The 22,799-nt window shown below is 44.2% G+C and overlaps 1 protein-coding gene across 5 annotated transcripts in view; it reads left to right on the forward strand.

Annotated features, from left to right (window-relative positions):
• Positions 1-22,799, forward strand: part of LOC141052466 (protein shortage in chiasmata 1 ortholog-like) — a 356,749-nt gene that overhangs the window by 15,075 nt on the left and 318,875 nt on the right. For 3 of the 5 annotated variants that reach the window (XM_073549702.1, XM_073549705.1, XM_073549703.1), the window contains exon 2: positions 17,251-17,427. The exons of the other annotated variants lie outside the window; for them this stretch is intronic. In XM_073549702.1, coding sequence (XP_073405803.1) covers positions 17,337-17,427 — 91 coding nt within the window. In that variant the 5' untranslated portion in view covers positions 17,251-17,336. The remainder of the gene's footprint in view (positions 1-17,250; positions 17,428-22,799) is intronic. 5 annotated transcript variants of the gene reach the window in all.

Raw genomic sequence — 22,799 nt, forward strand, 5'->3', positions numbered from 1 at the left:
CTCTATTCGTCTCTGCGGGAGCATCCGGAGAAATTTTACCAGTACTGTCGAGTGAGCATTGCCACATTTGATCGCCTCTTGGAGACAGTGCGCCCTGGGATAACCTTTCAGGACACAAGGATGCGCAAAGCGATATCTGCAGAGGAGCGACTTCTACTCACAATACGGTATGTACTACACAACCACATTCTCTATGTTCATAATGTGTGTTTTAATTTATGTTTTTTGGCCTTCTTGGACAAAGTTTAATACCCTCAACTTACTCAAAATATGTTTCACCTGACAAAGAAGAATGTTACATATAATATGTCCTGCATATCACTTAGTCATTGTGCCACCAAATATGTGTGTGTTGTTCTCTCTCATTTCCTAACAAGTTTGGTCGGCATGTAACTGATTTTTTTTTACTTTAGCCATTCTAAAATGTACTATTTCTGTTGTTCTACAGCTTCCTGTCCACTGGCCTGTCTTATGCCGCCCTCCACCATGAGTTTCTCATTGGAAAGTCCACCATTTCAGGCATAGTGAGGTCTACATGTGCACAAATCTGGACAAGACTCCATCAGGTTGTCCTACCCGAGCCCAGGATGGAAGACTGGTTAAGGATTTCAAGGGACTTTGAGGAGGACTGCCAGTTTCCAAATTGTATTGGGGCCCTGGATGGCAAACATATCAGGGTGCGTAAGCCGCCGAACTCAGGCTCCCAATTCTTCAATTATAAACAATACTTTTCTGTTGTATTGTTGGCTCTGGTAGACCCTCAATACAAGTTTATAATTGTTGACATTGGGGCCTATTAGAAGGACGGGAGACTCTAGAGTCTTCAATACTTCCATAATGGGTCGGCGGCTATGCACCAACCAGTTGGATCTACCACCACCACGCCAGCTACCAGGCTCCCCCGAACAATCAGTCCCTTATGTCCTTGTGGCAGATGAGGCCTTTCAGTTATCACGCAATGTCATGAGGTCATATCCCCGGCGCAATCTTGACCACAGGCGCAGAATTTTTAACTTGCGCCTATCACGTGCTAGGCGACTGGTGGAGTGTTCCTTTGGGATTCTTTGTGCCAAATGGCGGGTACTCCAGTCTGCCATTCAGTTGAGTGAGCAAAATGTGAATGAAGTTGTCAAAGCCTGTGTTGTTCTGCATAACTTCACCAGGATACATGATTGTTCCTCCTCTGATGGTGTTGTGCGTAGGCCGGACAATGTGCGCAGGGTGAGACCACCTATCATCCCTCAACGTAGACCACTCTCTGGCCTCAAAGTGCGTGATATATTCACAAATTACTTTATCTCACCTGAGGGGGCAACTTCTTGGCAAGAGAATGCTGTGTCTATGTTATAATTTGTTTCTTTAAGTTTGTCAAAATATATACTGTATAACTCAAGCCTTTATGATTCTATGACTGTTTCATTGCATTGGTTGGTGTCTGTTATTATGTTGTGAGGGATTGTGAAAAATCACACAGAGACGTTAACTAGAGTAGACAAATTTTTAGTTTTGCCTTTTTTTTTTTTTTTTTTTTTGCTTAAAGGCAAACATAATTTTGCCATAAACACAAATTTGGCAATGGCCAAAATGACCCTTTGGGCCTTCTTTAACTTGGTGTAACATTAACATTACAGAAAAAAACTGCAACAAACATTATGCAATAACAACATTGCTGCATGCCTACATTAACCTTGATTAGGCAACAAAGGGTGAGCTCCATCACCTACATAAAGTCAATAAGATAACACTCACATTTCCTCATAATGTTATCCAATCATAGAAAGATTCCACCAAGACAGGCAAGGCTACCTCACATCTTTCACACAGATATTACCTGTCTGTAGAACAGACAATATTTAAGCATGCTATACTGGAAAGGATGAAAATACAAAAATCACTTGTTAAGACATAGAGAGAGCGTGATATTCTGAATGCTGGTCGCCTCAAATTGTTTTACTAGAGATTGTTAACAACAAAGTTGACTACTTAACTAAAGGCAAGCACGCCTTTCCTAGGCGTTAGCAAGTGACTAGTGTATTTTCATCCTTTCATGTAACAGTATAGCGCATTTAAATATTTTCTTTTATACACACATGTAATATCTGTGTGAAAGGCGTGAGGTAGCGTTGCCTGTCATGATGGATTGTTTCATATGTTTGGAAAACATTGTTAAAAAATGTGAGTGTTAAATTATGTTCTAAATGTTGGTGAAGGAGAACACCTGTTTTTTGGTCTAGATTAGAAGCACCAGTTACATGTCACTGGACATCTCCAAAATTTTGATTCATAAATCCTCATATGTAGGGGAAGGGGAACGTGGAGGACCAGCCTGTGGGTGCTGCTGGACATTGTGGGCAACATCGCCCTGTGTGGGGCCATACTGTTGCCCATGATGCTGTAGTTGTCCAGCCTCCTGGGCCTGTTGGGGATACTGGCCAGAGTAATGATGATGGTGAGGGGCTTCTTGTTGGCTCTGGTAGGCCCGTGGCTCATACCCACCAAGATAGCCAGATCGTACCCAACCAGGTTGGGACCAGCCTCCAACACTGGGTGGGTACAAGTGGCCATATTGGTGGGGTTGGCTTGAGGAAGACATTTGGGGCTGCGGAATAGAAGGATGGGTAGGGGGAGGAAGGGGTTGAGGTGTTGGCCCACGTATTAGGGGCTGTTCAGACCCTGCTTGACCAAGCATCTGTGTGGATGGTCTCATGCGCATTAAATTTCTTGGTGAGAGCTGCCACCTCTCCAGAAATTCAAACACCTCATATGGGGTATTGGGGGGGTGCTTGCATCAAGCAGGATCTGAATACATCCCCTAATACGGAGCCTGACCTCACGGGTAAGGGCACGGAGATAAAGGGTGAGGCTACGTGCATAGGCCTCCTCACCATCATCTGTAGTGACTCTGGACAAGTAATTCAGCACCCCTGTGTCCACATTGGTCCTGCTCTCTTGAATGGTGACCTGGCGCCTTCTTCTTATTCGCCGTGATGCTAGAGCAGCCTGTGGGGAGGGCCTGATCTGGGCAGTTGGGCTGCTGCTCAAGTTACCTGGCTCTTCCAGGATGGGTGAGTTTGCAGCAGCAGACCGTCCTGGTGGTGTGTTGTGTAGGGCAGCCATTGTGTGTTCTGGTGATGCCTCCTCTTCAGCCATCCTTCTTGTAGGGGGAGAAGATGGGCCAGCCACCTCATCCCCTACAGGATCTATAATGGGCTCTGCCTCTTAGGCCGTTCCTCGATCCGTAAGGTTGGATTGAGTTCTGTTATGAAATGGAACAGAGGCAAAAATACATCAATATTTTTGTCCCTGTAAAGTATTTGTGTAATGTTTTTGTGTCATGTGGTGTGAGGTATGTACTTACGGTCTCAGAGCCAGAATTGGGGCGAGGAAGTTCAGCCGGTCATAGAAGATATATTTGCGCTTTACATGGCCAGCATCACCACTCCTGGACCGCTGCTGGCGTTCCCGGCGGTATTGGTCCCGGATGCTCCTCCACCGTTTCATCACATCTTCCACTGCAATGTGACAGGAAAGAATGTCAAAATCACATATTTGAGAGGTCACATTTTCTACCAGTAGTCTAGGCATGGGGCCTTCTGGGGTGTGCGTTCTAACCATGGTGGCATATGTAATTGGGCCGATACCCAGGGTCTCATTAGCTACACTGAAACTAATTTTATTGGCTAGGAGGATGAGGAGCTTGTGGCCTAACCCCTAATTATGGCTGTGTGAAGCCACGTGTCACATACTAATGTAACGGCCTCATGAGGCTAATAAAAGTACATGCACAGGAAGGGGGGGTGCTGAATCTAGATTCCTTTTATAGCGTGCGCTAAGGTTAATGATATTTTTATGGTTGCACTTACGAATTTTCTGCTGCTCATCACGTGGTCTGTCACCAAAGTCATGGTACATCTGGCGACAGATGCGCCTCCATGACGCCTCCTTTCTTGTGCGGTTCGCATAGTTTGCGTCGCGTGGGTCCCATATTTCTGGCCGCTCTTGCACCAGCACAATGAGCATCTCTACATTTATATATGTGGACGCCATGCTGCTGCTGTACTCCTTGGAGGCTGACTTCCTGGATGTCTGGAGCGGTTTTTTAGCTCATTTGCATGTCTACGCTTCCTGATGATGGATTGGCCCATTTCCTGTTCACCAGCCAAAAGACCTGCGTATTGCTCGCAGGTCACACGTGTGTTCCGTGTGTAATGCGTATTTTTTGCGCACCCATAGACTTGCATTGGCGTACTACGGGCGTAGTACGCTGACAATCGCAGCATGCTGCGAGTGGCACGGAGCATAGGATACTGAGGAGAAATATACGCCTGGTGCGAGTGACCCCATAAAAAATCATTTGTCCGTGTGTAATGCGTGCTTTTTGTGCCTCTCACTCTCCCGTATTCCTCGCCAGTGTGACTCCGGCCTTAGAATCCAAACGAAAAAAGAGGTGTTCTCCATCATCAAAATTATATAAAAAAGATAAAACTCACATTTATTAGGAAGGTTTTCAAATCATATTAATAAGCCACCATGACAGGCAAGGCTACCTTACCCGTTTCTGACACATATTTCACCGCGCTATACTGGGAAAGTCAAAGGATCAAAATACACTACTCACTTGATAATACATAGAGAGAGCGTGATGTTATTGAGGCTGTTCGCCTTGATTTGGGAATATAGTTAGCTGCCAAAAAAGTGACTAATTGAATAAGGACAGCACGCCTTTTCTATGCATTATCAAGTGAGTAGTCTATTTTGATCCTTTGACTTCCCAGTATAGCGCTGTGAAATATTGTGTTTTTTACAGAGATGCAATATGTGTCAGAAACGCGTAAGGTAGCCTGTCATGGTGGCTTATTAATATGATTTGAAAACCTTCCTAAGAAATGTGAGTTTTATCTTTTTTATATAATTTTGATGATGGAGAACACCTCTTTTTTCCTTTGTATTGGGATTTAGAGCACCAGTTGAAACACACTGGACATCTCCTGGCATCAGACCGCTTATGGACACTGATTTACGGTATGCGGTAACAATTTGCATGTTTTTAAGCCCTTATAAATTGTGGTAAGTTGGGAAGGAGAAGGCGGAAGAGCAGCCTGTGGTTGCTGCTGGCTACTTTGCCCAACATTGCTCTGTGTGTGGGCATACTGTTGCCCATGATGTGGGTAGTGTCCTTCCTCCTGGGATTGTTGGGGGTACTGGCCAGAGGAATAATGAAGAGGGGCATCTTGTTGGCTCGGGTAGGCCCGTGTCTCATACCCACCAATGTAGCCATGTCGTCCCCAACCAGGTTGGGACCAGCCTCCTACACTGGGTGGGAAAAAGTGGCCATATTGGTGGGGTTGGCTAGAGGCAGACAGATGTTGTTGCTGTTGTGAAGGTTGGGTAGGGGGAGGAAGGGGGTGAGGTGTAGGCCCATGTATTTGAGTATCTTCAGACCCTGCTTGAGCAAGCATCTGTGTGGGTGGTCTCATGCGCATTAAATTTTTGGGGGAAAGCTGGCACCTCTCCAGATATTCAAACAGCTCATATTGGGTATTGGGGTGTGTGCTTGCATCAAGCAGGATCTGAAAACATCCTCGAATACGGAGCCTCATCTCACGGGAAAGGGCACGGAGATAAAGGGCCAGGCTACATGAGTATGCCTCCTCCCCATCATCTGTATTCACTCTAGCCAGATAATTTAGGACCCCTGTGTCCACATTGGTCCTGATATCTTGGGCAGGGATGTGGCGCCTTCTTCGTCCTCGCCGAGATGTTCCAGCAGGCTGTGGGGAGCCCCGGATCTGGGCAGTTGGGCTGCTGCTCATGTTGCCCTGCTCCTTCAGTATGGGTGATGGTTCAGCAGCAGACGGTCCTGGTGGTGGGGTTTGGGGCGCAGGCAATGGGTTCTCCTGAGAGGATTCTTCACCCATGCTTCTTGTAGGGGGAGAAGATGGGCCAGCCACCTCATCCCCTACAGGATCAATGATGGGCTCTGTATCTGAGCCCGTTCCTCTATCCGTAAGGTTGGACTGAGTTCTGTTATGAAATAGAACAGAGCCAAAAATAAATCAATATTTTTGGCCCTGTAAAGTATCGGTGTAATGGGGTGTGAGGTATCTACTTACGGTCTCAGATCCAGAATAGGGGCGAGGAAGGAGAGGCGGTCATAATAAATGTATTTTCGTTTGACGTAGCCCGCATCCCCACTCCTGGACCGCTGCTGATGTTCCCGCCTGTACTGATCGCGGATGCTGCGCCAGCGTTTCATCACATCTTCCACTGCAATGTGACAGGAAATATTCTCAATTTTACATTACATATTTCATCAGTCACATTTGCTACCAGTAGTCTAGGCATGTGGCCTTCTGGGGTGTGCTTTCTACCCAGGGTGGCATATCTAATTGGGCCATCCAGGCCAGATACACAGGGTTAGAATAGTTCATGTATCAAGTAACTACACTTAATAACTTGGTTGGCCAAGAGGATGAGGAGCTTGTGACCTGGGCAAAATTATGGCAGTGTCAAACCATGTGTTACATCAAAATCTACCCGTCTCATGAGGAAAAAAGTAGAAGCACGGGGGGGGGGGGGGCTGATTCTGTATGCATTTTTTGATGTGAGGTAATTTTAATCAGTTTTTGGCCTTGTACTTACTCAGTTTCTGCTGCTCCTCACGTGGCTGATCACCAAAATCATGGAACATCTGGCGACATATGCGCCTCCATGACACCTCCTTTCTTGCCCGGTTCACATAATGGGCATCCCGTTGGTCCCAGAGTTCTGGCCGCTCCTGAACCAGTACAATGAGCATCTCCACATTCAGGAAATATGGCACCATGACGCTGCTGTACTCTGTGGAGGCGTACTTCCTGGATGTCTGGAGCGGTTTTTGAGCTCATTTGCATGTCTAGGCTTCCTGATGATGGATTGGACCATTTCCTGTCATCTGGCATAAGACCTGCGTATTTCTCGCAAGTGACACGTGTGGTCCGTGTGTAATCCGTATTTTTTGCGCTCCCATAGACTTGCATTGGCATATTACGGGCGTAGTACGCTGACAATCGCAGCATGCTGCGATTGGCACGGTCCGTAGAATACGGCCGAGAAATATACGGCTGTTGGGAGCAAACCCATAGAGAATCATTTGTCTGTGTGTAATGCGTGCTTTTAACGCCTCTCACTCGTCCGTATTCCTCTCTAGTGTGACCCCGGCCTTACTCTGTAAATTTTACTGGTCCATCAACCCTATGTATCATTCAAAAAGCAACTCTGGTATTTAACCCATCAACAGACAAATGCCCTTTGACAGAAATCTTTCTATCCTCAACAAAAGCTACAGGAAACCCTATAGCAGCCAAATCCCTTGAATCCAATATGCCTCCTAAACCACAAAGACTCCCAACAAAGAGCGTAAATAAGGACACTCTCACCTCTGCAAACCGAACCGACCCTCCAGCTGACCTATGAGCTACCCCATCTCTTTTTGGCCTGGAAGATTCAGAACCATGGAACATTAACCTTGACACCACATCTTCCATTACTAATTCTCCTTTAAGGTCCTCTATCCCTGAGGAAGTACAAGCCTATTTACAACAAATACCAACTAAAGTGGATTTTAGGGCCCTCATCTTGGAGGTGAAATCTACATGAAGATCCAAGATTGTTGTGATGCGTCAAGACATTAAATTTATTGCAGAACATGTGGAGTCATTAGAAGGAGCCGACAACAACACACATAAATATTTGACTCTGCTCCAGGAATCTGTGTCCACCCAGGCAGAAGTTCTTATGGCTACTAATAGGCATCTGGAGGACTTTGATAATAGGAGAACACAATAATATCAAATTTAGGGGCCTTCCCAAAAAAGATGGAAGTGAAGACCTCCAAAAAATTCTTGGAATTCATCTTCAATGGAATCCTAGGCCATCCAAATTTTAACAAAATTAAGCTCGATAGAGCTCATCGTGCTCTAAGGCCAAAGGGATCCTCAGCTCTACCACGTGACATTATTTTATTTTTAATGAATAATCAAAACTTGAATTTTTTATAAAAGATTTTTTTGTGTCACTTCAAATTTTTTTGTTTCTTATGTAATGAGATCTTTACAAAAAAAAGGTGAAAAATCATTATGCAAAGTAAGTGCAGCCTATGAGTATGGGACCTTATGTGTAAAACACGTGACATTATATTGTATGTTGCGTTCACGACTTTGCTACAAAGGAAGCTATCTTCTCTAAAGGTACTGTCACACTTAGCGATGTACCAGCGATCCCGACCAGCGATATGACGCTGTCAAGATCGCTGGTGCATCGCTAAGTGGTCGCTAGTGAGCTGCCACATAGGTAGATCTCACCAGCGACATCGCTGGGGACGAGGGTCGCTACTTACCTGTCAGACACGGCGATCCTGCGTCCTCCCGCCCTCCTCCACGTGTCGCTCGTCGTCACAGCAGGAAGCGCCGCAGGAAGCTGACGACGAGAAACAGTCCTGAACGTTCTCGCGCGATCAGCGATAACCAGCAGGGGAGCCGGTCGTAGGTAAGTATCACACACAGAGATATCGCTAGCAATATCGCTATAACGTCACTAGTTATAGCGATATTGCTAGCGATATCTCTTAGTGTGACTGACCCTTAAGGCACATACCATGCGAAATCTGGACTATAAAGGATCAGCTTTCCAGCTATTCCTGGATCTATCCTGGATAACATTGCAGAAAAGAAGACATCTTCGCCCCTTTCTCTCCACTCTACAGGAGCGTCACATCATCTATCGATGGGGATTCCCCTTATCTTTCACAGCTAGGATGGAGGGGCAATCAGCATCCTTGATAGCTCATAGTGACTTGCCTTCCATCTGCAAAACTTTAAACAATCCAGAGATCTCAGACTGGGAACTAGGGTTACCATCACTTTCTCCTCCCCCACTGTGGTTAACAAGTTGAAAGAAACGAGGAAGACCAAACTCCGCTCAGCCCACTTCACCATCCATGAGACAAGAACCATTCGTCCCATTCAAAATAAAAAAAATATATACACATTTTTGGTATCAAAGCGATTAGAATCACCTGATCTATCAGTATAAAAAAGAATTAACCCAATTGCTAAACAGCGTAACAGGAAGAAAAATTACATTGCAATAAAATGCAATAACGGGCAATGAAAAATCGTATCTACACCCAAATGGTATCAATAAAAACATCAGCTCAGAGCGCAAAAAATAAGACCTCACCTAGCCCCAGATCACGAAAAATGGAGACGCTACGGGTATCGGAAAATGGCACCATTTTTTTTTTTACCAAAGTTTGGATTTTTTTTCACCACTTAAATAAAAAGAACCTAGACATGTTTAATACCTCAACCCCCAAGGGTGGTTTGCACGTTCATGACCGGGCCAATTTTTACAATTCTGACCACTGTCCATTTATGAGGTAATAACTCTGAAACGCTTCCATGGATCCCGGTGATTCTGACATTATTTTCTCGTGACATATTCTACTTCATGTTAGTAGTAAAATTTAATTCATATAACTTACGTGAAAGTTTGTGAAAAAAACGGAAATTTGGCAAAAATTTTGAAAATGTCTCAATTTTCCAACTTTGAATTTTTATGCCCTTAAATCACAGAGATATGGCACACAAAATACTTAGTAAGTAACATTTCCCACATGTTTACTTTACATCAGCACAATTTTGGAACCAAAATTTTTTTGTTAGGAAGTTATAAGGGTTAAAAGTTGACCAGCGATTTCTCATTTTTGCAACACCAATTTATTTTTACTGACCACATCACATTTGAAGCCACTTTGAGGGGTCTATATGATAGAAAATACCCAAAAGTGACACCATTCTAAAAACTGCATCCCTCAGGGTGCTCAAAACCATATTCAAGAAGTTTATTAACCCTTCAGGTGCTTCACAGGAATTTTTTGAATGTTTAAAAAAATGAACATTTAACTTTTTTTCACCAAAAAATTACTTCATGTCCAATTTTTTTTATTTTACCAAGGGTAACAGGAGAAATTGGACTGCAAAAGTTATTGTGCAATTTCTCCTGAGTACGCTGATACCTGATATGTGGGGGGAACCACTGTTTCTGCGCATGGCAGAGCTCAGAAGGGAAGGAGCGCCGTTTGACTTTTTCAATGCAAAATTGGCTGGAATTCAGATCGGACGCCATGTCACGTTTGGAGAGCCCCTGATGTACCAAAACAGTGGAAACCCCCAACAAATGACACCATTTTGGAAACTAGACCCCCCAAGAACTTATCTAGATGTGAGGTGAGAACTTTGAATCCCCACAGAAGTTAATAACGTACAGCCAGTCAATTAAAAAATCATATTTTTTCCAAAAAAATGATCTTTTCACCCCCAATTTTTATTTTCCCAAGGGTAACAGGACCCCAAAAGTTATTGTGCAATTTGTCCTGAGTACACTGATACCCCATATGTGGGGGTAAACCACTATTTGGGTGCATGGCAGAGCTCGGAAGGGAAGCAGTGCCATTTGACTTTTTTTGGCTGGAATTAGGATTGGACGCTATGCCACGTTTGGAAAGCCCCTGATGTGCCTAAACAGTGGAAACCCCCCACAAATGACACCATTTTGGAAACTAGACCCCCCCACTGAACTTATCTAGATGTGTGGTGAGCACTTTGAACCCCCAAGTGCTTCACAGAATTTTATAATGCCCGGGTGTGAAAATAAAAAAATCATATTTTTTTTTCCACAAAAATGATATTTTTGCCCCCAATTTTTTATTTTCCTAAGGGTAACAGGAGAAATTGGACCTCAAAAGTTGTTTTGCAATTTGTCCTGAGTAGGCTGATACCCCTTATGTGGGGGTAAAACACTGTTTGGGCACATGGCAGAGCTTGGAAGGGAAGGAGCACCATTTGCCTTTTTCAACGCAGAATTGGCTGGAATTGAGATCAGACGCCATGTTGCGTTTGGAGAGCACCTGATGTGCCCAGACAGTGGAAACCCCCCAATTCTAACTCCAACCCTGACCCCAACACACCCCTAAGGCTGGAGTCACACACAACGAATAAAAAATCGATCCGATTTTAACGGTACGAAATCGCACAAATGTTTCTTGACCAGTGATCTGTTTTTGATGCGATTTTTCTTCATTCATCCAATTTTAATAGCATGTAACCATCCGTTTGACATCCGTCTTGCAATTTTTTTTCTGACCATTCCAAAATTGACAAATAATGGTTTTTAGGTCTGAAACTCATTTAAAAAATCATCCTGCCCTATATTTATGGTATCTCCAACAGGTGTGAGCCTGCTACCTTTGACATACAGTCAGTGCTTGGATTAGGTTAGCGCTGCTTTGTGCTAAACATGACAGACAGGCTCACTTTTAACACCACTGAGCATGTTCTTTTCTATTGGGTTATATCCCGACGTTTTGGGGAGCAATACCCTGTAATTGTGGATCCGAGGAGGCGTAGACGAATGTGGGTCCATCCACTTTTGCTCAGAAGGATATCTAAAGGCCATTTCCACCGTCTCTATACATCTCTGCGTAGCCATCCGGAGAAGTTCTATCAATATTGTCGGATGAGCCTTGCTACCTTTGATATTTTGCTGGAGATTGTGCGCTCTGGGATCACGTTTCAGGACACGAGGATGCGCAAAGCTATTTCTGCAGAGGAGCGTCTACTCCTCACCTTACGGTATGTCTGAAACCAATATGTTGATGATGTGTGAAGCTGCATATTTATTTAACAGACCTTGAACCTTATTTCTTATTGCCGTATTTTCGTAAATTATTGCCACCACATTTCCCAAAAACATTTATATGCTTGTGGCTTACGGAACCAAGCCATGGCATGTAATTTAATGTTCATCATGCCTACCTTAGAATTCCTCGACTTTAAATGTGTTTTAAACTGTATCTGTAGTTTGTTGTGCTGTGTCCTCATGTTTTTTTTTTTTTTTCTTTTAGCTTCTTTTCAACTGGCCTTTCATATGCTGGTCTGCATTTAGAATTTTTAATTGGGAAATCAACAATCTCTGGCATAGTACGGTCTACATGCTCCCAAATCTGGACCAGACTCCATCATGTGGTAATGCCGGAGCCCAAAATGCCTGACTGGTTGTGTATCTCCCGTGGATTTGAGGACATGTGCCAGTTTCCACAATGCATTGGAGCCCTAGACGGGAAGCACATCCGTGTGCGTAAGCCGCCGAACTCAGGGTCCCAATTCTATAATTATAAACAATATTTTTCTGTAGTATTGTTGGCTTTGGTTGACACTCACTACAGGTTTATAATTGTAGATATTGGGGCCTATGGAAGAACTGGAGACTCAAGAGTCTTCAATTCTTCCATTATGGGTCGGCGGCTGCGTAATAATGAGCTTGACCTACCACCACCACGTCAGCTTCCCAACTCAAATCTGGAACCGGTGCCTTATGTTATTGTAGCAGATGAGGCGTTTCAATTGAGCAGACATGTCATGAGGCCATATCCACCACGAACCCTTGACCACCGGCGTAGAATATTTAACTTTCGCCTATCACGTGCTCAGCGACTAGTGGAGTGTGCCTTTGGTATTCTTACGGCCAAATGGAGGGTCCTACAGTCCGCAATTCAGCTGAGTGAAGCTAATGTCAATGAAGTTATTAAAGCCTGTGTTGTCCTACATAACTTCACAAGAATTCATGACTTCCCCTCACCTGATGATGCTGAAGTGGAGTCTGCTAATGTGTCTAGGCCAACGACACATGTAAACCCACCCGGTCGTCCAATTTCCGACTCAAAGTACGTGATGTGTTTACAACTTATTTTCTAACACCTCAGGGTGCTACTCCCTGGCAAGATGATGCCTTATCTATGTAGTGCTTTTGTTATGTTGTGTTCTCATAAAGATTTTTTGCTTGTCCTTTTGTTTTTTTTTGTTTTTCAACAGTACTTTTAACTATATATATCTACCACATTACAGAACATGTACGAACATGAACAGACACACATTGTGAATGTTAACAAGTTTATTACTTGTTTTTTTTTATATTGCCATACCTAATAACCATAGTAATGGCATATTGCCTAATGTTATCATCACATTAGTATTTAACAGTCCAACCCAAAAATGAAACATCATGTATAAAACACAAAACATTACATCAAGGCAAAAACGAAAACCTACAAGTCATGGTAGGTTGGGGGTGGTGAAGGTGGGGGTCCTGTTTGGACATTTGGCCTTGGTTGCTGGGCCACATCTCTGTCCTGTGCGCTGGCAGCTGGCTGTGCCATCTGTTGCATCCAGCCAGGATCAATTTGTGGGATTGGGTAGGGGTAATTGTGATATTGGTGTGGGTAGTCCTGGTAGGGCTGCCCTAATTGCCCATATCCCCCAATATGTCCAGGTCTCACATACCCATGTTGTGGCCACCCACCAACATTGGGTACGTTAAAGTGGCCATATTGGCCATGTGCGCCCTGGCTCATATATTGGACCTGTGGAGCCACATTGGGGATGTGTGCAGGCTGAGGCAGAGGTGTTGGCACCCGTGGAGGAGGAGGAGGAGGTGGAACACGTTCCAAGCATGGTTGACTTGTCACATCAAGTTCAACCAGCCTATCAGTTTGATTCTCATCGGAAAGCTGCCACCTTTCAAGAAACTGAAACACACTGCGGGGATTATTGGGTGGTGTGCTGGCATCCAAAACGATTTGGAGAGCCCCTCTCGTACGCAGCCTGTACCCACTGGGAATTGCCCTCAAATACTGTGCCAGACTGCGCCCATAAGCCTCCTCCCCATCATCATGAGCAGCTGTGGACAAGTAATCCAATACACCTCGGTCAACCTGCATCCTTGTTCCCAAAGGTGCTCCTTCTCTCCTGCGCCTGCCTCATCGTGGTAGGGCCAAAGGCTGAGGAGAGGTATCCAGTGGCATGGTGGGGCTGCTACTGTTGCCCCGGTCATCATGCTGTGCTGGCTGGCTAACAGATGGTAGTGGTGGTGGTGATCTTGGTGGTGGTGGTGTGGCTCTTGGAAGTCCTGCAGATGGCCCGGACCCTGCAGCAACATCCGACTCAGGATCAATTACCACCTCAGAGTCGGAACCCGTCTCCCTCTCTGTGAGGTTTGACTCGGTGCTACAATGTAAAAAATAACATAAATGAAATTTTGCATAGAGAATATCCATAGTACTACATTAAACCATGCACTTACGGTCTCAGATCCATCACAGGAGCAAGGAAATGTAGGCGGTCGAAGAACACGTATTTTCTCTTGGTGGTTCCGGCCGCTCCACTACGGGACCTCAGCTGTCTCTCCCTCCTATATGTGTCTCTGCAGCTGCGCCAACGCCTTGTCACATCAGTCACTACAATGTTAACAAAAACACCGGATTTTGTAACAACACACATATGGCTATGGAATCAAGGGTTTACCTATGCTTAGGCACACATTTTCGAAATGATATGATTTATATTCCTGTTGGCTCCACACCAATCCAAAAAATAAGGAAAAGGTTGAGGCCTACTACAAAGGACATTCTAACCAACAGAATTGCTAACAACATTTTGATAAACCTGTGGTAATAATGCGAACATCTATAATCTTTTGAGTCCAAAAATAAAGGTTATATAGTGGCTAAGATACGGGCAAAAAAAACCAAGGTGAACAATGCATTTTGTGGCAGAACAATTAGCTAAATATTTCAAATTTTATTACGGCAAATTCATCATGGTGCCACCAGTCAGGGAGTGGTAATTTAGATGTTGTCAATATGCACACAATAAAAATGGCGGAGTAAATATGTCCAGATATCTCAGCAATGATGACACATATTGGGAGTTACATTGAGCAGATTAGATTTGGGGATTTGATTATGTGTACACATTATTTCACTTACTAATTTGCTCCTGCTCCTCACGAGGTCTTGCCGCATATCCAGTGAACATCTGGCCACAGATTCTTCGCCACGCTGCCTCCCTGCGTGTGCGGTCAGCATAGTGGGGATCTCTCTGGTCCCATAGTTCTGGCCTCTCCTGGACCACAACTATCAGCATTTCCACATTGACTGGCATGGACATGATGGAGGACTCCGTGGAGGCATTCTTCCTGTTTTTTTTTTATGCTGCAAGAGAAATTTGCATCCCAAAGCTTCCTGGCCATGCCTCCTGCTATTTCCTGTTGACCAGGAGAAGTCGTGCGATTTAATCGCAAGTCAACACGTGTGGTGCGCTTTCAATGTAATTTTTAATCGCATCCATAGACTTGCATTGTCGAATACGATCCGAAAATCGGTTACAATCGCAGCATGCTGCGATTGTCTCGGTCCGAGGAACGGATCCGATAAAAAAACGCATGATGGGAGCAGCACCATTGAATAACATTGGCACGAATGCAATGCGATTTTTTTATCGCATTGCATTCGTCCGATTTAATCGCTAGTGTGACTCCGGCCTAACCCTAATCTCAGCCCTAACCCTAACCCTAGCCCTAACCCTAATGGGAAAATGGAAATAAATACATTTTTTTAATTTTAATATTTTTCCCTAACTAAGGGGGTGATAAAGGGGGGTTTGATTTAATATTTATGGCAGGTTTTTATGTTTGGCAGCTGTCACACGCTAAAAGACACTTTTTATTGTAAAAATAGTTTCTGCATCACCACATTTTGAGAGCTATAATTTTTCCATATTTTGACCCACCGAGTCATGCGAGGTCTTATTTTTTGTGGGACGAGTTGATGTTTTTATTGGTACCATTTTCGGGCACGTGACATTTTTTGATCGCTTTTTATTCCGATCTTTTGGACGCAGAATGAACAAAAACCAGCGTTTCATGAATTTCTTTTGGGGGGTGCGTTTACACCGTTCCGCATGTGGTAAAATTGATAAGGCGGTTTTATTCTTCGGGTCAGTACGATTACAGCGATACCTCATTTATGTCTTTTTTTATGCAATGAAAACAATTTTATATAAAAAATAATTATTTTTGCATCGCTTTATTCTGCGAGCTATAACTTTTTTATTTTTTCGCTGATGATGCTGTGTGGTGGCTCGTTTTTTGTGGGACAAGATGACGTTTTCAGTGGTACCATGGTTATTTATATCTGTCTTTTTGATCGCGCGTTATTGCACTTTTTGTTCGGTGGTATGATAATAAAGCATTATTTTTTGCTTTGTTTTTTATTTTTATTTTTTAAGGCATTCCCTAAGGGGGTTAACTAATGGGACAGTTTTATAGGGCGGGTCGTTACGGACGCGGCGATACCAAATATGTGTACGTTTATTGTTTTGGGTTTTTTTTATTTCCGAATTTATTAGGGAATATTTTTTTTTCTATTTAGCGATTTTTTATAAATTATTTTTACACTTTTTTTAACTTTATTACATTGTCCCAGGGGGGACATCACTGTCATGTGACAGATCGCTGATCTGTCACATCACAGATCGCTGTGACAGATCAGCAATCTGTCACAGGCAGTGCAGAAGGCTTCCTCGTGCCTGCGCTTTGCGCTGCACATCGCACTGCTCTGGGGGACTCAGGGAAGTACGGAGGGAGCCCCTTCCCTGCCGATGCTTCCCTAAACCCCCGGTACACTGCGATCGTGTTTGGTCGTAGTGTGCCAGGGATTAACGTGTCGGGGACGGTCCGTGACTGCCCCTGACACATAGTGCCGGGTGTCAGCTGTGATAAACCACGTGGGCGCAGCTGATTGCTATGACGTACTATCCCGTCCCTGGGAATTAAGTCCCAGGGCACATGGACGGGATAGTACGTCATATGTCAGAAAGGGGTTAATGTCTATGAACTTGTAATGACCTGGAGAATCATAATGGCAGGTCAGTTTTAGCATTTAGTGAACTTAGCAATAAACAAAAAATGACTTTTTTTGGCAATTTCACCACACTTGGAATTTTTTTCCCGTTTTCCTGTTGTACACTATATGTTAAAACCATTGGTGCTGTTCAAAAGTACAACTTGTCCCATAAAAAACAAGCTCTCATATGGCCATTGAGACCAAAAATTAAAAAAAAATATGGCTCTGGGAAGAAAGGGAGCAAAAAAAAAAATGCAAAATACCTCTGGTCGTGACTCGTGAAGGGTTAAAATATACTAAATGTATATAAACTGGACTTCCATAAGTATTATATTGCTTCATTCCACAGCCTAATTATAAGCCTGTATTTGACAGGCCTATTATTAGGCCTTTAACTGGAGATCCTTGTTTGAGTATATGTAAATTGTTGTCAGTTTATTGTGTACTTATGTGTTTTCTTCTGCCAACAGCTAGCCAGTGTCAGGCTTACCAGGTCTTCCAAGCTGAGGCTAAACTGGTACTAAGCAAACTTGTCCATCTTGAGGTATTGGCATGCATGGAGTGGAACTTCGTATCGGTCCCCTTTGATCATACTCGCTTTTTGCTAAGGAAACAAGAAAAAATAATCAATGATTGCTGCAAATCAGGTATGCTTTCTAAAAGCTGTAATAGGGGCGTTGCTAGACTTCCAATAACAGTATTTACTCACATGAGAGTATAAATCGGACGAGTGCAATGCAATAAAAAGCAGATTTGCATTTGGACCAATGTTATACAATGCGGCTGTGCAGATCTGTGTTTTGTTTCTCCGCTGCATTCAGCATGAGGGAAAATTTGCAGAATACCATAAGGACCATCAGCCTGGCATCTGATTTTTACGGTTAGGCCGGGGTCACACTAGAGAGGAATACGGACGAGTGAGAGGTGTTAAAAGCACGCATTACACACGGACCAATGATTCTCTATGGGTTTGCTCCCAACAGCCGTATATTTCTCGTCCGTATTCTACGGTCCGTGCCAATCGCAGCATGCTGCGATTGTCAGCGTACTACGCCCGTAGTACGCCATTGCAAGTCTATGGGTGCGCAAAAAATACGGATTACACACGGACCACACGTGTGACTTGCGAGAAATACGCAGGTCTTTTGGCTGGAGACAGGAAATGGTCCAATCCATTATCAGGAAGCCTAGACATGCAAATGAGCTCAAAAAGCACTCCAGACATCCAGGAAGTACGCCTCCACTGAGTACAGCAGCGTCATGGCGCCATATTTCCTGAATGTGGAGATGCTCATTGTACTGGTGCAGGAGTGGCCAGAACTCTGGGACCAACGTGATACCCATTATGCGAACCGGGCAAGAAAGGAGGCGTCATGGAGGCACATATGTCGCCAGATGTTCCATGATTTTGGTGATCGGCCACGTGAGGAGCAGCAGAAACTGAGTAAGTACAAGCCAAAAAATGATTAAAATTACCTCACATCAAAAAAAGCTTTTAGAATCAGCCCCCCACCCTTCCTGTGCTTGTACTTTTTTCCTCATGAGGCGGGTAGATTTTGATGTAACACATGGTTTGACACTGCCATAATTTGGCCCAGGTCACAAGCTCCTCATTCTCCTAGCCAACCAAGTTATTTTAAGTGTAGTTACTTGATACATGAACTATTGTGACCCTGTGTATCTGGCCTGGATGCCCCAATTAGATATGCCACCCTGGGTAGAAAGCACACCCCAGAAGGCCACATGCCTAGACTACTGGTAGGAAATTTGCCCGATCAAATATCTTAAATTGAGAATATTTCCTGTCACATTGCAGTGGAAGATGTGATGAGACGCTGGTGCAGCATCCGCGATCAGTACAGGTGGGAACGTCAGCAGCGGTCCAGGAGTGGTGATGCGGGCCACGTCAAGTGAAAATACATCTATTATGACCGCCTCTCCTTTCTCGCCCCTATTCTGGATCAGAGACCGTAAGTAGATACCTCACACCACATTACACCGATACTTTACAGGGCCAAAAATATTGATTTATTTTTGGCTCTGTTCTATTTCATAACAGAACTCAGTCCAACCTTACGGATAGAGGAACGGGCTCAGATACAGAGCCCATCATTGATCCTGTAGGGGATGAGGTGGCTGGCCCATCTTCTCCCCCTACAAGAAGCATGGGTGAAGAATCCTCTCAGGAGAACCCAGTGCCTGCGACTCAAACCCCACCACCAGGACCGTCTGCTGCTGCACCATCAGCCCTACTGGAGGAGCAGGGCAACATGAGCAGCAGCCCAACTGCCCAGATCCGGGGCTCCCCACAGCCTGCTGGAACATCCCGGCGAGGATGAACAAGGCGCCAGATCCCTGCCCAAGATACCCGGACCAATGTGGACACAGGGGTCCTCAACTATCTGGCTAGAGTCAATACAGATGATGGCGAGGAGGCATACTCACGTAGCCTGGTCCTTTATCTTCGTGACCTTTCCCGTGAGGTGAGGCTCCGTATTCGAGGATGTTTTCAGATCCTGCTTGATGCAAGCACACACTCCAATACCCCATATGGGCTGTTTGAATATCTGGAGAGGTGGCAGCTTTCACCCAGAAATCTAATGCGCCTTAGACCACCCACACAGCTGCTTGCTCAAGCAGGCTCTGAGGATCCTCAAATACGTGGGCCTACACCTCACCCCCTTCCTCCCCCTACCCAACCTTTACAACACCAGCAACATATGTCTGCCTCTAGCCAACCCCACCAATATGGCCACTTTTTCCCACCCAGTGTTGGAGGCTGGTCCCAACCTGGTTGGAGATGACATGTCTATATTGGTGGGTATGAGACACGAGCCTACCCGAGCCAACAAGATGCCCCTCTTCCTTATTACTCTGGCCAGTACCCCCAACAATCCCAGGAGGAAGGACACTACCCACATCATGGGCAACAGTATGCCCCCACACAGGGCGATGTTGGGCAAAGTAGCCAGTAGCAACCACAGGCTGGTCTTCCGCCTTCTCCTTCCCCAAATTACCAAAATTTGTAAGAGCATAAAAACATGAACATTCTTTACGCCTACCATACATCAGTGTTCATAAGCGGTCTGATGCCAGGAGATGTCCAGTGTGGTTCAACTGGTGCTCTAAATCCCAATACAAAGGAAAAAAGAGGGTGTCTCCATCACCAAAATTATAGAAAAAAGATAAAACTCACATTTATTGGTAATGTTTTCAAATCATATTAATAAGCCACCATGACAGGCAAGGCTACCTTACGCGTTTCCGACACATATTACATGTCTGTAAAAAAGACAATATTTCACCGCGCTATACTGGGAAAGTAAAATGATGAAAATAGACTACTCACTTGATAATACATAGAGAGAGCGTGATGTTCTTGAGGCTGTTCGCCTTGATTTGTTAATATAGTTAGCTGCGAAAAAAGTGACTAATTGAATAAGGGCAGCACACCTTTTCTATGCATTATCAAGTGAGTAGTCTATTTTCATCCTTTGACTTTCCCAGTATAGCGCCGTGAAATTTTTTTTTTTTTTACAGACATGTAATATGTGTCTGAAACGCGTAAGGTAGCCTTGCCTGTCATGGTGGCTTATTAATATGATTTGAAAACCTTACTAATAACTGTGAGTTTTATCTTTTTTCTATAATTTTGTTGCTGGAGACCACCTCTTTTTTCCTTTGTATTCAAAATGTCTAATGTAGCAATTTTGTTATTGCATTATGTTCTTTTTTGATATGTGTGAAAATTGTATTTTTCAAAAATGTTCACATCCGCAAAAAGGCCAATTTGGCCCAGTGCCCCAGTTATCATATGGCACTAATATGTTTGTTTAACCCCTCCCCCCCAAAAAAAGGCAAAAGTAAAATTTTGTCTACTACAGTTTACGTCTCTGTCTCAATTCTCAAGAACCGTGTCAGCATACTAACATACGCTTACCAATGCAATTAAACAGTCATACAATCATAAGGGGTAGAAATATATATATTTAGACACACATAAAACCAAAAATTATAACATAGATACAGCATGCTCTTGCCAAGAAGTTTCCCCCTCAGGTGACATAAAGTAATTAGTGAAAATATCACGCACTTTGAGCCCAGAGAGCGGTCTACATTGAGGGTTGATAGGTGGTCTCACCCTACGCACATTGTCCGGCCTACGCACAACACCAGCAGAGGAGGAACAATCATGTATCCTGGTGAAGTTATGAAGAACCACACAGGCTTTAACAACTTCATTAACATTTTGTTCACTCAGCTGAATGGAAGACTGGAGTACCCGCCATTTGGCACTAAGAATGCCAAAGGAACACTCCACCCGTCGCCGAGCACGTGATAGGCGTAAGTTAAAAATTCTGCGCCTGTAGTCAAGGTTGCGCCGGGGATATGGCCTCATGACATTGCGTGTTAACTGAAACGTCTCATCTGCCACAAGGACATAAGGGACTGATTCTTGAGTGGAGCCTGGTAGCTGGCGTGGTGGTGGTGGATCCAACTGGTTGGTGCGTAGCCGCCGAGCCATAATGGAAGTATTGAAGACTCTAGAGTCTCCCGTCCTTCCATAGGCCCCAATGTCAACAATTATAAACTTGTATTGAGGGTTGGCCAGAGCCAACAATACAACAGAAAAGTATTGTTTATAATTGAAGAATTGGGAGCCAGAGTTTGGCGGCTTATGAACCCGGATATGTTTGCCATCAAGGGCCCCAATACAATTAGGAAACTGGCATTCCTCCTCAAAGTCCCTTGATATCCTCAACCAGTCTTCCATCCTGGGCTCGGGCATGACGACTTGATGTAGTCTTGTCCAGATTTCAATACATGTTGACCTGACTATGCCAGAAATGGTAGATCTTCCAATGAGAAACTCATGGTGGAGGGCGGCATAAGACAGGCCAGTGGACAGGAAGCTGAAGAACAACAAAAAAGGAACATTTTAGAATACAAAAATTCGAAAAAAGCCAGGTGCATACATACCAAACGTGTTACGAATTCAGATCGACTAACACATATTTGGTCGCACAATGACTAAGTGATATTCAGTACATATTACATATAACATTCTGGTCTGTAAGTTCAAACATATGTGGACTAAGATGAGGGCATTAAACTTAGTCCAAGAAGCCAAAAATACATACTTTGGCCAACACATTATGAACATAGAGAATGTGGTTGTGTAGTACATACCGTAATGTGAGTAGAAGTCGCTCCTCTGCAGATATAGCTTTGCACATCCTTGTGTCCTGAAAGGTTATCCCAGGGCGCACTGTCTCCAAGAGTCGATTAAATGTTGCAAGGCTCATGCGACAGTATTGGTAAAATTTAACAGGATGCTCACGCATAGAAGAATAGAGGCGGTGAAAATGACCTCTTGTGAGTCATTGCCTCAAAAGTGGATGGACCCACATGCGTCTCCTCCTCCGCGGATCCACTATCACTGGGTATGATTGACCAAAGCGGCGTGACAAAAGCCAGTTGAAGAAAACCTGCTCAGTTGTGTTGAAACTCAGACTGTCTGCCATGTTACACATACAACAGCAACACACCTAGTCAAGGCAAGGTCACAAATGGACAGAATGGAGGTAGCCACCTGTTCCTGAGCCAATAAATAGGGTGCAGGCTAATGATTTAAATAGTTAGCAGGCCTCAAAAACGTTAAATGTCCATTTTGCAAGGCTGCGAGAAAATCTCGCCATACGGATTACATACGGATGCTGACATGCGCAAAATACGCGACCACACCTAGCTTACGGATGACATACGGAGCACTATTTAGGGGTATTATGATTATTTATAATCCGTATTATGCATGTAAACTACGGACCGTATTTTGCGTCGGTTAGTGTGACCCCGGCTTTAGGCCACGTTCACGCGTTCAGTATTTGGTCAGTATTTCACATCAGTATTTGTAAATCAAGACCAGGAGTGGGTGATAAATCCAGAAGTGGTGACGTTTTAATTTATCCTTTCCTTTGACTCCTCATTTTGGCTTCCAGATACTGATGTAAAATGATGA

This window comes from Dendrobates tinctorius, unplaced genomic scaffold, assembly GCF_039654945.1.
Source record: "Dendrobates tinctorius isolate UK_male_01 unplaced genomic scaffold, ASM3965494v1 ptg000160l, whole genome shotgun sequence".
In the NCBI taxonomy this organism is placed as follows: Eukaryota; Metazoa; Chordata; class Amphibia; order Anura; family Dendrobatidae; genus Dendrobates; species Dendrobates tinctorius.